The sequence below is a fragment of the Theropithecus gelada genome, chromosome 10 (assembly GCF_003255815.1).
Source record: "Theropithecus gelada isolate Dixy chromosome 10, Tgel_1.0, whole genome shotgun sequence".
NCBI classification, from domain to species: Eukaryota; Metazoa; Chordata; class Mammalia; order Primates; family Cercopithecidae; genus Theropithecus; species Theropithecus gelada.
The window spans coordinates 74,525,257-74,538,995 of NC_037678.1; the positions used below are offsets into that span (position 1 = coordinate 74,525,257).

Here is a 13,739-nt window from a genome sequence, read left to right on the forward strand (position 1 = left end):
ATCCTGAATTCTCTGAACTGGGATTACAGGCATGCACCACCATGCCTGGCTAATTTTGTATTTTTAGTAGAGACAGGGTTTCTCCATGTTGGTCAGGCTGGTCTCAAACTCCTGACCTCGGGTGATCCACTCGCCTCAGTCTCCCAAAGTGCTGGGATTACAGGTGTGAGCCACTGGGCTTTCCCACACTTTGATGAGCATCAGAATGGCCTGAGGAGCTTGGTAAGAATTCAGACTCCCTCCTTTTCTTGTCCATGGGCAGAAGTGGCCATTCAAGAGGTACTGACCCAGGGTTCCAGGCCGCGGGCAGAAGGCTGAGTCTCTGGAGGAGCGAGTCAGATGACTTGCCGCAAAGAGAGTATCAGCAGAGGTTCAGCAGACACACCTTTGAGAGGGCACTTCCTACTTTCAGTTGTGTTTGGAATGCAAAGGTCTGGCTGAAACGGTGGCCATGGAGAAGGGGTGATGGATTTGAGAGGCTGAAGGGATGAGGAAGTGAGGGAGTCTAGATACTGAGCTCTCAAGCCTAGGTGTGAAACCGGGTGAGAAGTTTGGGCTTGTTTTAGGCTATGCCGAGTTTAAGTTCACGGTCCGGTGGATCAGAGCTGGCGGGTAAGGCTGAAGGTGAGAGCAGGATGAGGGTTTGGAAGCCCTTGCCTAGAAGGAGGCAGTTTTTTGAGACAGCGTAGGACAGCGCAAACCTCCAGGATCACAGGGCTGCAGTCTTCTCCTTTCGGAGACCCCATTGCAGAGAAGAGCGAAACCAGGCGCGGGGTGGGGGTGGTAGTGGTCTCTTCCGGTTCTTGAAGAGAGCGTCCCTTAGGCAGGAGGGACGGGTCTTGGAGCACTCAATCTCCAGGCTTGGGAGGCCCCCAGCAATTCGGACGCGGAGGGCTAGGCCGCCACCGCGAGCCCAGTCGCCCGATACGCGCCGCCGACCCGGACCCCTGGCCGGAAACTGAGCCGTTTACTTCCGCCACCAGCCGGAAGTTTTCTGTCACTGGACGCCAAGGAGTTTTCGGTGGCTCAGCTGGGTAACCGGGGCTCACCATGGCGGCCTCATTGGTGGGGAAGAAGATCGTGTTTGTCACGGGGAACGCCAAGAAGCTGGAGGAGGTGCCGGGAGGGTGTTGGGGGCTGACTGGGAGGCAGCTGGGAATACGGCGGAGAAGGGGCTTCCGGGTGGAGGGAAGCACGTGGGAGGAGGCATGGAGAGAGAAGAGAATTCAGCCCGGAAGGATGGGTCCTGACCCGGCTGTGTGGAAAGGCTGGGGCGCAAGAAGGGAGTGGCTGCGGAATCGGGGCGCCCCGGGGTTGGCGAAGGAACGAGGGTCTTGACAGATCCCGACACAGGGCTTGTGTGGTCAGCGACTGCGGGACCCGGAGGAGTAGCGGGGCCCTTAGCAACCGCCCCGAAGGTCACCTATTGAAGTAGACCCCAACCCAGTGTCCCAGTACTCTTCTGGGACTTATCCACATCCCGCTGCTGGGCCAGGGCTAGCAAGGACCCACAGAGGGCGTGGGGCGGAGTTCCACATTAAGCAATCCGTGCCCCACCACCGTCCTAAAATGTTCTAACCTCTTTTCGCGTGTGTGAAGTGGGGATGATGCAGGACATTTGCTTCACAGCGCTACAGGGAGGAGGAGTAAAGGAGGCAGTGGATCTGAAGTTTCTGTTTGCAGGGACTTTGTGGCTAGCAAGTAACAGAGACACACAGGGAGTTCATGTAAGCCACCAGATGACTCCTGTAGGAATATAGTGTTACCGTGTCCTGCAGGACCTGAGGTTCCCTCAAGAAGCTGACTTGTCCTTGTTCTCTCTGGATGCTGATCCCTATTCCTGTTCATATATTTCCCCTTTCTTCCCTGCTGGGGGATGGAACAGTGAGACTTCTACCAGATATCAGCTCCGACTGGCTTTGCTTGAATCAAGTGTTTGCCCCTGTTCAATCAGCCATAGCCATGGAGTGGGGGTCTTGTGTGGGGGATCAGGATGACACCCACTGGATATGTCTGAGTCAGACCAGCGGGGTGTAATCACTAGGGAAACCTATATTTGCCTGTAGCGTAGGGAGGGACTGATGTCACTTTGGTGCCAGGACAAAGTGGCCTTGTCAGGAACCAGAGCCTTCTGCTGAAAAAAGGTTTGGGATCCTGAGGCCAGACCAGTCAGGCAGTGCCACCCTGAACAGAGCCCATGCAGGACAATGGGCATGAGACCCCAAACCTCTGACTGAGAATATTGCCCTCATTTAAAGAAGGAGCTGGAGCCTGGGTGCGGTGCCTCACGCTTGTAATCCCAGCACTTTGGGAGGCTGAGGCAGGCAAATCATCTGAGGTCAGGAGTTCAAGACCAGCCTGGCCAACATGGTGAAACTCCATCTCTACTAAAAATACAAAAATTAGCTGGGCATGGTGGCACATGTCTGTAGTCCCAGCTACTCAGGAGGCTGGAACAGGAGAATCGCTTGAAGCCCAGAAGCAGAGGTTACGGTGAGCTGAGATGACACCACTGTACTCCATCCTGGGTGACAGAGTGACAGAGTGAGACTCCGTCTCAAAATAAAAAAAAAAAGAAGAAGAAGAAGAAGGCGGCGCTAGAGTAGCCAAGGGAGACTCCTTGGGGAACATGGACTTGAACTTGGCCTAAAACAGGTAGTCTTTTTTTTTTTTTTTTTTTTTTGAGACAGAGTCTCACTTTGTCACCCAGGCTGGAGTGCAGTGGTGTGATCTCTGCTCGCTGCAACCTCCGCCTCCCGGGTTCAAGCGATTCTCCTGCCTCAGCCTCCCGAGTATCTGGGATTACAGGCATGCGTCACCACGCCTGGCTAATTTTTGCATTTTGAGTAGAAACGGGATTTTGCCATGTTGGCCAGACTGGTCTCAAACTCCTGACCTCAGGTGATCCACCCTCTATCCGCTTCTGCCTCCCAAAGTGCTGGCATTACAGGCGTGAACCACCTCGCCCAGCTGTGGTTTTTTTTTTTTAGACAAGTCTCACTCTGTCGCCCAGGCTGGAGTGTATCTCAGCTCACTGCAACCTCCGCCTCCCGGGTTCAAGCAATCCTCATGCCTCAGCCTTCCCAGTAGCTGGGACTACAGGTGTGTGCCACCACACTCAGCTAATTTTTGTATTTTTAGTAGAGACAGGGTTTCTCCATGTTGGTCAGGCTGGTTGGTCTTGGACTCCCGACCTCAGGTGATCTGCCCGCTTCCGCCTCCCGAAGTGTTAGATTACACGCATGAACCACTGCGCCTGGTCGAACAGGTAGTCTTAACTAGTGGTATGCCATTGGCAGACTGAGGAAACCTATAGAATCTTTCTCAGAAAAATAGTTTCAAATGTACAAAATAAAATACATGGTATTACAGGCTGGGCACTGTGGTTCATACCTATAATCCCAGCACTTTGGGAGACTGAGGCTCAAGGAGGATCTCTTGAGCCCAGGAGTTCAAGACCAGCCTGGGCAACAAAATGAGACCCTAGCTCTACAAATAATTAGCCTAAACGTGGTACCTGGGCCACCTGTGGTTCTAGGTACATGGGAGGCTGAGGCAGGAGGATCTCTTGGACCCAGGAGGTTGAGGCTCTAGTGAGCTGTGTTTGTGCCACTGTACTCCAGCCTGGGTGACAGAGAGAGATCCTCTCTCAAAAAAAAAAAATAAATAAAATACATAGGATTACAAAGGAAATCAACTATAGTGAAGTACAATTATCAAAATGTTACAAATATTTGTGATTTAGTTATCTATACTTTCTTAATGCATTAAAGGATTTAATCTACCAATGTATGAGTAATTACCTTTTTTTTTTTTTTGAGACGGGGTGTCACTCTGTTGCCTAAGGCTGGAATGCAATGGTGTAATCTTGGCTCACTGTAGCCTCAATCTTCTGTGCTCAAGCAATCCTCCTGCCCCAGCCTCCTGAGTAGCTGGGACTTAAGGCGCATGCCACCATGCCCAGCTAATTTTTGTATTTTTTGTAAAGATGGGGTTTTGCCATGTTGTTCAAGCTAGTCTCAAACTTCTGGGCTCAAGCAATATGCCCACCTTGGCCTCTGAAAGTGCTGAGATTACAAGCGTGAGCCACAGCACCTAGCCCCTTAATTTTAAAATATCCAGATAAATGGTATTTTGAGATATCTGCAGCAGTTGTAATGAGTTATAACAACATTTGTGATTTTAGTAGGTTTAAAAGTCAGGAACTGCTAGTAATATTTTGGTTTGTTACCTATATTCATAATGGAAAAAGATACTAAATTTCTTTTTTTTTTTTTTTTTTTGAGACAGTGTCTTACTCTGTCGCCCAGGCTGGAGTGCAGTGGCGTGATCTCGGCTCACTGCAAGCTCCGCCTCCTGGATTCAAGCCATTCTCCTGTCTCAGCCTCCCGAGTAGCTGGTACTACAGGTGCCCGCGACCATGCCAGGCTAATTTTTTGTATTTTTAGTAGAGACGGGGTTTCACCATGTTAGCCAGGGTGGTCTCGATCTCCTGACCTCGTGATCCACCCGCCTCAGCCTCCCAAAGTGCTGGGATTACAGGCGTGAGCCACTGTGCCCGGACAAAGATACTAAATTTCAATTAAGGTTACTAAGACTAAAGATATTTTTTTTCCAATCCATGTTCACAGGCCTCCTGAATTCTGGGTATCTTCTGATAGAGAATTTCTGGTTTAGGAGGGTGGCTAGGGTTTCTAGGAGCATTGAGAAAAGAAGAGGGTGTTCTGGATGGGGGCTTAGCACAAGCAGAGACCTGATGTAGGAGAGACAGAGAAGTAAGGAGATGGAAGGGGCTGGCTTGCTGGGGTGGGACCCTGAAAGCCGGGGTGAGGCTCACGGGCCTGAGTTGGTAAGCTTTAGGAGATTGGCAGGAGAGTTATCGATGAGAAAGGTGGATGACAGCTCACGTGCTCACATAGTAATGGGGAATCATTAGATGGTGATAAATCTTCTCTTTTCTTTTGAAACAGGTCATTCAGATTCTAGGAGATAAGTTTCCATGCACTTTGGTGGCACAGAAAATTGACCGTATGTCTCTGTTTTGTTTTATTTTTAAAAGATGGTTGGATTTTATCTGTCTTCCTGTGACCTGACTCTCTGTGTGTCTGTTTCCCTGATAAGTGCCGGAGTACCAGGGGGAGCCGGATGAGATTTCCATACAGAAATGTCAGGAGGCAGCTCGCCAGGTGCTTGCCCTGCCCTTGTCCCACACTTGCTCCTCTTGTCCAGGTAGCTTCCAGGGCCTGTGCCTGCTGGAAACAATAGAGTAAACAAGTTTGTTGAGCTTTCTAGGACCGGCCCAGAGCCCTCTAGGGTTCAGTTAATATTGACTTTGGAACACTGCCTTCCTTTGCCAGCCTTGAATACATGGTATCTCCCCCAGACCATTACTATACACTCCTACATACACACAGACTCTCCTTCCCCCAAATGCTCAGACACATGCATTCCAGCCCTACATCCTCCCCACACACATCCACCGCTGCATTCACACTTGTTTGTGGAACTCAGAAAGCATGCTGTGGAGAGTCAGGCTGAGTGCGAATCCCAGCTCTCCCATTGCTGTGCCTGGAGCAAGCTTTACAATCAGCCAAAGCTTTGGTGTCTTCATAAGATAAGAGATTGGCCAAAGGTAAGAGATTGGCGGAGGGCAGCTCCCAGGGCGCTGTCTGCCACAGATCTCAGCTAGCTGAGGGCTGGCCCCAGCCTGGGGGACCTCGGTGTTCCAGGAGGGGATGGTGATCGTGTGTCTCAGGGCTGCATGTCTTTGTGCTGCAGGTACAGGGGCCCGTGCTGGTTGAGGACACCTGTCTGTGCTACAACGCCCTTGGAGGGCTCCCCGGCCCCTACATGTGAGTGCCCACCTCCACCCCCTTACAGGGCCCCAGGCCCAAAACCACCAGAACTGCAAAATGATGAGGCACCTGATACTGCAGGTCATTCCCTGTCTTCACATCAACAGCCTTTCACGTTGTCCCGAGGAACAATGGGATAGGAGAAGCATGTCTTTCTTTTGTAAAGTGTGAGAATGCGACCTGTAAGTGGAGACGGTAAAGGGGACCCCACGCATTTGAGAAGTACGTTCATAGGTAGATTAATTTCAGGAAAGAGAAAACAAGGAAGTTGGAATCTAAAACTTGATTTCTTTCTTCCTTTTTTTTTTTTTTTGGATACAGTCTCTGTTACCCAGGCGGCTGGAGTGCAGTGGCGTGATCATGGCTCACTGCAGTCTCCACCTCCCAGGCTCAGGTGATCTTTCCACCTCAGCTTCCTGAGTAGCTGGGACTACAGGTGTGCATCACCACACCCAGCTAATTTTTTGTACTTATTTATTTATTTATTTATTTATTTTTTGAGACGGAGTCTCGCTCTGTCGCCCGGGCTGGGGTGCAGTGGCCGGATCTCAGCTCACTGCAAGCTCCGCCTCCCGGGTTTACACCATTCTCCTGCCTCAGCCTCCCGAGTAGCTGGGACTACAGACACCCGCCACCTCGCTTGGCTAGTTTTTTGTATTTTTTAGTAGAGACGGGGTTTCACCGTGTTAGCCAGGATGGTCTCAATCTCCTGACCTCGTGATCCGCCCGTCTCGGCCTCCCAAAGTGCTGGGATTACAGGCTTGAGCCACTGCGCCCGGCCTATTTATTATTTTTTTTTGAGATGGAGTCTTGCTCTGTTGCCCGGGCTGGAGTGCAGCGGCGCAATCTCAGCTCACTGCAAGCTCCACCTCCTGCATTCACGCCATTCTCCTGTCTCAGCCTCCTGAGCAGCTGGGATTACAGGTGCCCGCCACCACAGCTAATTTTTTGTATTTTTAGTAGAGATGGGTTTTCACCGTGTTAGCCAGGATGGTCTCAAACTCCTGACCTTGTGATCTGCCCTCTTCGGCCTCCCACAGTGCTGGGATTACAGGTGTGAGCCACTGTGCCTGGCCTGTATTTATTTACTTTTGGTGTGTTAGACAGCGTCTCAGTCTGTCGCTGAGGTAGGAGTTCAGTGGTGTGATCACAGCTCACTTTCTTGGCTCAAGCTATCCGCCTGCCTCAGCTTCCCGAGTGGCTGGGACTGCAGGCACGTGCCCAGCCAGTTTTTTTGCATTTTTTGTAGAGATGGGATTTCGCTGTGTTGTCCAAGTTTTTCTCAAACTCCTGAGCTCAGCCGGGCATGGTGGCTCACACTTGTAATACCAGCACTTTGGGAGGCCGAGGCGGGTGGATCACGAGGTCAGGAGATCGAGACCATCCTGTGAATGGTGAAACCCTGTCTCTACTAAAAATACAAAAAATTAGGCTGGGCGCAGTGGCTCACGCCTGTAATCCCAGCACTTTGTGAGGCCGAGGTGTGCGGATCATGAAGTCAGGAGATCGAGACCATCCTGGCTAACATGGTGAAACCCTGTCTCTACTAAAAATACAAAAAAATTAGCCGGGCGTGGTGGCGGGCACCTGTAGTCCCATCTACTGGGGAAGCTGAGGCAGGAGAATGGTGGGAATCCGGGAGGTGGAGCTTGTGGTGAGCCAAGATCATGTCACTGCACTCCAGCCTGAGTGACAGAGCAAGACTCCTCCTCAAAAAAAAAAAAAATTAGCTGGGCGTGGTGGTGGGCGCCTGTAGTCCCAGCTACTCGGGAGGCTGAGGCGGGAGAATGGCATGAACCCAGGAGGCGGAGCTTGCAGTGAGCAGAGATCGCCTGGGCAACAGAGTGAGACTCCGTCTCAAAAAAAACTCCTGAGCTCAAGCGATCCACCTGCCTTAGCCTCCCAAAGTGCTGGGATTACAGGTGGGAGCCACCTCGCCTGGCCCCTGGAGGCATTCTTTTTCATTTACCCTTGGCTGTCAATAGGGAACAGCCAGGAAAAGGTGGTAAGAAGATCCAGCTGCTCCTGGTGTTCTGACTCTCCTTTATTTCTCTTGCAGAAAGTGGTTTCTGGAGAAGTTAAAGCCTGAAGGTATTCTGCTTTGTTTCTTCCTTGGATCTGTTGGGAATGAGAATCTGGGCTTGCTCTAGGGGAAGGACCCCAACTAGTAGTCAGGAGTCCCAGGTTCTAGCCCCCACCACGGAGCCTCCACCTCATTTTCCCCATCTAGCACCTGTAGTTCACACTTACCCTGTACTCCAGAGAGCACTGTGTGGGGGAGGGATGGTGGGAGCTGTAGGGTTGAGGAACTTTCAAGAGGGACTTGGCCCTCGTGACTGCTTTAGCCAGGGCCTGCCCTGGGAATTGGAGGACTGCCCCTCCTGGACCCCAGCAGTGCATATCCTGTCACCCACAGTTGCAAGCCAAAATGTCCCCTCTTTATGTGCTTTTATTTATTTATTTAGAGACAGGGTCTCACTCTTGCCCAGGCTGGAGTGCACTGGTATGATCTCGACTCACTGCAACCTCCGCCTCTTGTGTTCAAGCGATTCTCCTGCCGCAGCCTTCCAAATAGCTGGGATTACAGGCGCCCACCACCATGCCCGGCTAATTTTTGTATTTTAAGTAGAGAGGGGGTTTCACCATGTTGGCCAGGCCAGTCTCGAACACCTGACCTCAAGTGATCCTCCTACCTTGGCCTCCCAAAGTGCTGAGATTACAGGTGTGAGCCACTGCGCCCAGCCTATGTATTTATTTATTTATTTATTTGAGATGGAGTCTCACTGTTGCCAAGGCTAGGGTGCAGTGGCTCAATCTCAGCTCACTGCAACCTCTGCCTCCCTGGTTCAAGCAATCCTCCTGCCTCAGCCTCCCAAGCAGCTGGGATTACAGGCATGCGCCACCACGCTGGCTAAATTTTTTTTTTTTTTTTTTTTTTGAGAGATGGAGTCTCACTCTGTCACCCAGGCTGGAGTGCAGTAGCACGATCTCAGCTCACTCCAACCTCCACCTCCTGGATTCAAGCGATTCTTCCGCCTCAGCCTCCTGAGTAGCTGGGACTTCAGGCGTATGCCACCATGCCCAACTAATTTTTGTATTTTTAGTAGAGTTGGGATTTCACCATGTAGGTCAGGATGGCCTCAATCTCCTGACCTTGTGATCTGCCTGCCTCAGCCTCCCAAAGTGCTGGGATTACAGGTGTGAGTTACCACGCCTGGCCTTCTTTTTTTGGAGACAAGTTTCACTGTTGTTGCCCATGCTAGAGTGCAATGGCACGATCTCAGCTCACTACAACCTCTGCCTCCTGAGTTCAAGCGATTCTCCTGCCTCAGCCTCCCGTGTAGCAGATCTCGAACTCCTAACCTCAGGTGATCCACCCACCTCGGCCTTCCAAAATGCTGGGATTACAGGCATGAGTTACCGCACCCGTCCTTATGTGCTTTTAAAAACACTTCACATTGGCCGGGCGCGGTGGCTCACGCCTGTAATCCTAGCACTTTGGGAGGCTGAGGCGGGCAGATCACGAGGTCAGGAGATCGAGACCATCCTGGCTAACACGGTGAAACCCCGTCTCTACTAAAAATACAAAAAATTAGCTGGGCATGGTGGCGGATGCCTGTAGTCCCAGCTACTCAGGAGGCTGAGGCAGGAGAATGGCGTGAATCCGGGAGGTGGAGCTTGCAGTGAGCCGAGATCGCACCACTGTACTCCAGCTTGGGTGACAGAGCGAGACTCCGTCTCAAAAAAAAAAAAACAAAAAACACTTTGCATTATAGAGCATTTCAAATCTGCGCAGTAGAATATCATAATAGGATAATGGGCATAAATATATACAGTTATTGTTTGTCAATTAAAAAAAAACAGTAGAATAATGAACCTCAGTCGCCATCAACCAGCTTCCAGGGTTATCAGCACAATGCCTGTTTTTGTGACATCTATAACCCCTCTTATTTTTCCTAAGTCCAGTATTTTAAGGCAAATCACAGACACCATATCATCAGTAAGTTCTTCAGCTTGTATTTATTTTTATTTGTTTTAATTTTTTTTGGAGACAAGGGTCTCCCTCTGTTGCCCAGGCTGGAGTGCAGTGGCTCAGTCTCGGCTCACTGCCCACCATCCGGGCTCAAGTGATCCTCCCACCTCAGCCTCCTGAGTAGCTGGGACTACAGGTGTAAGCCACCATGCCTAGCTAATTTTTGTGTTTTTTATAGAGGTGAGGTCTCACTATGTTGCCCGGGCTGGTCTCAAACTCCTGAGCTCAAGCGACCCACCCGCCTTGGCCTCCCAAAGTGTTGGGATTACAGGTATGAGCCACCAAATGAAGCCACTGTATTTCTAAAAGGTGAAAAGTTAAGAAACTGTTAAATAACTAAAATATAATCATTTTTAATATTACCTAATCATTTTTTGGATTTCCTTGGTTGTAGAAAAAGTGCCTATTAAAGTTGGTTAGTTTTTTTTGTTTTGTTTTGTTTTGTTTTTTTGAGACGGAGTCTTGTTCTGTCGCCCAGGCTGGAGTGCAGTGGCCTGATCTCGGCTCACTGCAAGCTCCGCCTCCCGCGTTCACGCCATTCTCCTGCCTTAGCCTCCGGAGTAGCTGGGACTGCAGGTGCCCGCCACCACACCCGGCTAATTTTTTTGTATTTTTAGTAGAGACGGGGTTCACCGTGTTAGACAGGATGGTCTCGATCTTCTGACCTCGTGATCTGCCCACCTTGGCCTCCCAAAGTGCTGGGATTACAGGCATGAGCCACCGCGCCCGGCCTACAGTTGGTTAGTTTTGAATCAGGAATCAAACAAGGTCCACACTGCATTGGCTAGTTTTCTGACTTTAAATAAAGCCTTGTGTCGTCAGCCTGTGCTAGAGGGAAGCGAGAATGCCCAGAGACTTCCATTTCAAGCCTAGTCCCACTGCCTTGGGCTCTGCCGCCCCCGTTACCCCATTTGAGACCTAATTTCCCTTTTTAGGGAATTCCTGCCTCCCCACCCTTAGTGGGCTTCTTGGGAGTGGGGGTGGGAGTTAGCCAGCAGGGATGCCCTGAGCCCTCACTGCCCACCCGCAGGTCTCCACCAGCTCCTGGCTGGGTTCGAGGACAAGTCAGCCTACGCGCTCTGCACGTTTGCACTCAGCACCGGGGACCCAAGCCAGCCCGTGCGCCTGTTCAGGGGCCGGACCTCGGTGCGTAACCACCTTGATGCAGTTCCCGCCGCACGCCGCCAGGGGGTGCCGCGACAGAAGCCGACCGCCCCGGGTCTGAGGGAGGGTAGTGGGAAGGGCGCCTTGGGGCCAAAGATATCTTGCCTTGCTGAGAGGCTCCCCTGGGTAGCATAGGTAGAAGTGCTGTCAATCCTAGGAGGGTGGTGGAAAGGGTGCCCTGGGGCCAGAGTAGTTACCTTCGCCTTGCTGAGGGGCGCCCCTGGGCAGGACAATGGAAGTGTTGTCAATTCTGAAACCTGTTTGACCCCTGAGGCTGTTGTTTCAGGGAAAGGCTTGGCTAACAGCTCCTGAGGCCTGATAGACCCAGAAGAGCAAACTGAAGGTGACAACTCCCAAAACTACTTTTTTTCTTTCTTTCTTTTTTTTTTTTTTTTTTTTTGTTGTTGTTAGTAAGAAACCACACTTGGATCAAAGCTACATGTATAGCCCAGACTTCTCCAAGCTCAGATTTCCTTATCCAACTGCCAAGGTGCTTGACTATCTCTCAGCCTTTCCAGCTTTTCGTGTTTATGTATAATAGAATCTTAATTTTTTTTTTTTTTTTTTTTGAGACAAAGTCTTGCTGTGTTGCCCAGGCTGGAGTGCAGTGGTGTCATCTCGGCTCACTGCAACCTCTGCCTCCAGGGTCCAAGTATACAATGTGAATTCTTGGCCAGGTTTGGTGATTTACACCTGTAATCTTGGCACTTTGGGAGTCCCAGGTGGGAGGCTTTCTTGAGCCCAGGTGTTCAAGATTAGCCTGGGCACCATAATAAGACCCCATCTTTACAAATAATCTAAAAATGAGGCCAGGCGTGGTGGCTCACGTCTGTAATCCCAGCACTTTGGGAGGCCGAGGCAGGTGGATCACCTGAGGTCGGGCGTTCAAGAACAGCCTGGCTAGCATAGCTAAACCCTGTCTCTACTAAAAATACAAAAAATAGCTGGACCTGGTGGCAGATGCCTGTAATCCCAGCTACTCGGGAGGCTAAGGTGGGAGAATCGCTTGAACCCGGGAGGCAGAGGTTGCAGTGAGCCGAGATCCCGCCACTGCACTCCAGCCTGGGGGTGACAAGAGCAAGACTCCGTGCTCCCCCCCCCTAAAAAATGAGGCTGAGCACAGTGGCTCACACATGTAATCCCAGCACTTTGCAAAGCGAAAGCAGGAGGATGGCTTGAGGCCAGGAGGTTGAGACCAGCCTGGGTAACATAGCCAGACCCTGTCTCAAAAATAAATAAATAAATAATTAGCTGGGCATGATGGTGCACACCTGTAGTCCCAACTACTTGGGAGGCTGAGGTGGGAGGATCACCTGAGCCTAGGAGTTTGAGGGTACAGTGAGCTATGATCGCACTCCTGCACTCCAGCCATGGAGTAATGGAGTGAGACCCAGTCTCAAAAAATAATAATAATAATAATAATAATAATAACACCTTAATTATTTGCCCAAACTTATTCCTTCCGTGAGATGTATTCCACACCCCTTACCTGCCTATCAGATTCTGAATTACAGCTGCTTCTCCCAGGGTCCAGACTACCCTCCAGGCTGGCTGCTGCCCCTGTGCCCACCTGCTCTCTCCCTGTGCAGAAGCATGCCTTCTGCCACTTCACTCCTCTGCGCAGTTCCTGCTGCTCAGGAGAATGTCCAGAGATTCCACTGGGAGCTGTTCACAGATGTCTTACCTTGTCTGGTAAAAGTTTTTGGTGGTGGTGGTGATGGTTTGAAAAAAAAAAATTACTATCGTGACCATTTTTTTTTTCTTGGTACTCACTGGTTATAGCTTTTTTGTTTGTTTGTTTGAGACGGTGTCTTGCTCTGTTGCCAGGCTGGAGTGCAATGGCATGATTTCGGCTCACTGCAACCTCCACCTCCTGGGTTCAAGCAATGCCCGGCTCATTTTTGTATTTTTAGTAGAGATGGGGTTTCGCCATTTCGGTCAGGCTGGTTTCGAACTCCTGACTTCGGGTGATCCACCCTCCTTGGCCTTCCAAAGTGCTGGGATTATAGGCATGAGCCACCGTGCAGGCCCCCATACTTTCATTATTGAACTTAACACCTTGTTCATTCCCTTTAAGGCACTTTGCATTGTATAATCATTACTTTTATTAATTTGTTTACTGGTGTAATGCCTGTTTGGCTTAAGAGGTCTATTGTATGAGGGCAAGGCTAGGCCCACTGTGGGTGCACAAAACACATTTGTTGTATGGTTGAGGTTCAGTAACTGGCCTTGGTCACGCAGCCTCTCATAGCGGAAGTAGAATTTGCCTTTGGGTTTAAATTACTTGGCATTTATGTGACTAATCCCAATCATGTACCACCTCCACTGTAGTTTTTAAAAATTAAAAAAAAAAATGTTTTTAAGACAGGGTCTTGCTTTATCACCCAGGCTGGAGTGCAGTGGCATGGTTACAGTTCATAGCAGCCTTGATCTCTCAGGCTCAAGTCATCCTCTCACCTCAGCCTCCTGAGTAGCTAGGACCTCAGGTGCGAGCTACTACATCTGGCTAATTAAAAAAAAAAAAAAAAAAAAAAATTGGTAGAGATAGGGTCTGACTGTGTTGCCCAGACTGGTCTTGAACTCCTGAGTTTAAACCATCCTCCCTTCTCCGCTTCCCAAAGCGCTGAGATTACAGGCATGAACTACCACACCTGGCCCCTTGTATTTTTTCAGTTAGAATTTTTTGG

At 50.3% G+C, this 13,739-nt stretch overlaps 1 protein-coding gene across 5 annotated transcripts in view; it reads left to right on the plus strand.

Annotated features, from left to right (window-relative positions):
- ITPA (inosine triphosphatase) overlaps nt 1-13,739 on the plus strand; it is a 20,633-nt gene continuing 6,894 nt past the window's right edge. For 2 of the 5 annotated variants that reach the window (XM_025398597.1, XM_025398593.1), the window contains exons 1-6: nt 1-1,116; nt 4,971-5,028; nt 5,122-5,186; nt 5,779-5,852; nt 7,915-7,946; nt 10,919-11,034. In XM_025398597.1, the coding sequence (XP_025254382.1) occupies nt 1,051-1,116; nt 4,971-5,028; nt 5,122-5,186; nt 5,779-5,852; nt 7,915-7,946; nt 10,919-11,034 (411 nt within the window). In that variant the 5' untranslated portion in view covers nt 1-1,050. Of the gene's footprint in view, nt 1,117-4,970; nt 5,029-5,121; nt 5,187-5,778; nt 5,853-7,914; nt 7,947-10,918; nt 11,039-13,739 lie in introns of all 5 variants that reach the window. The other 3 variants (XM_025398596.1, XM_025398594.1, XM_025398595.1) reach the window with 3 other exon arrangements.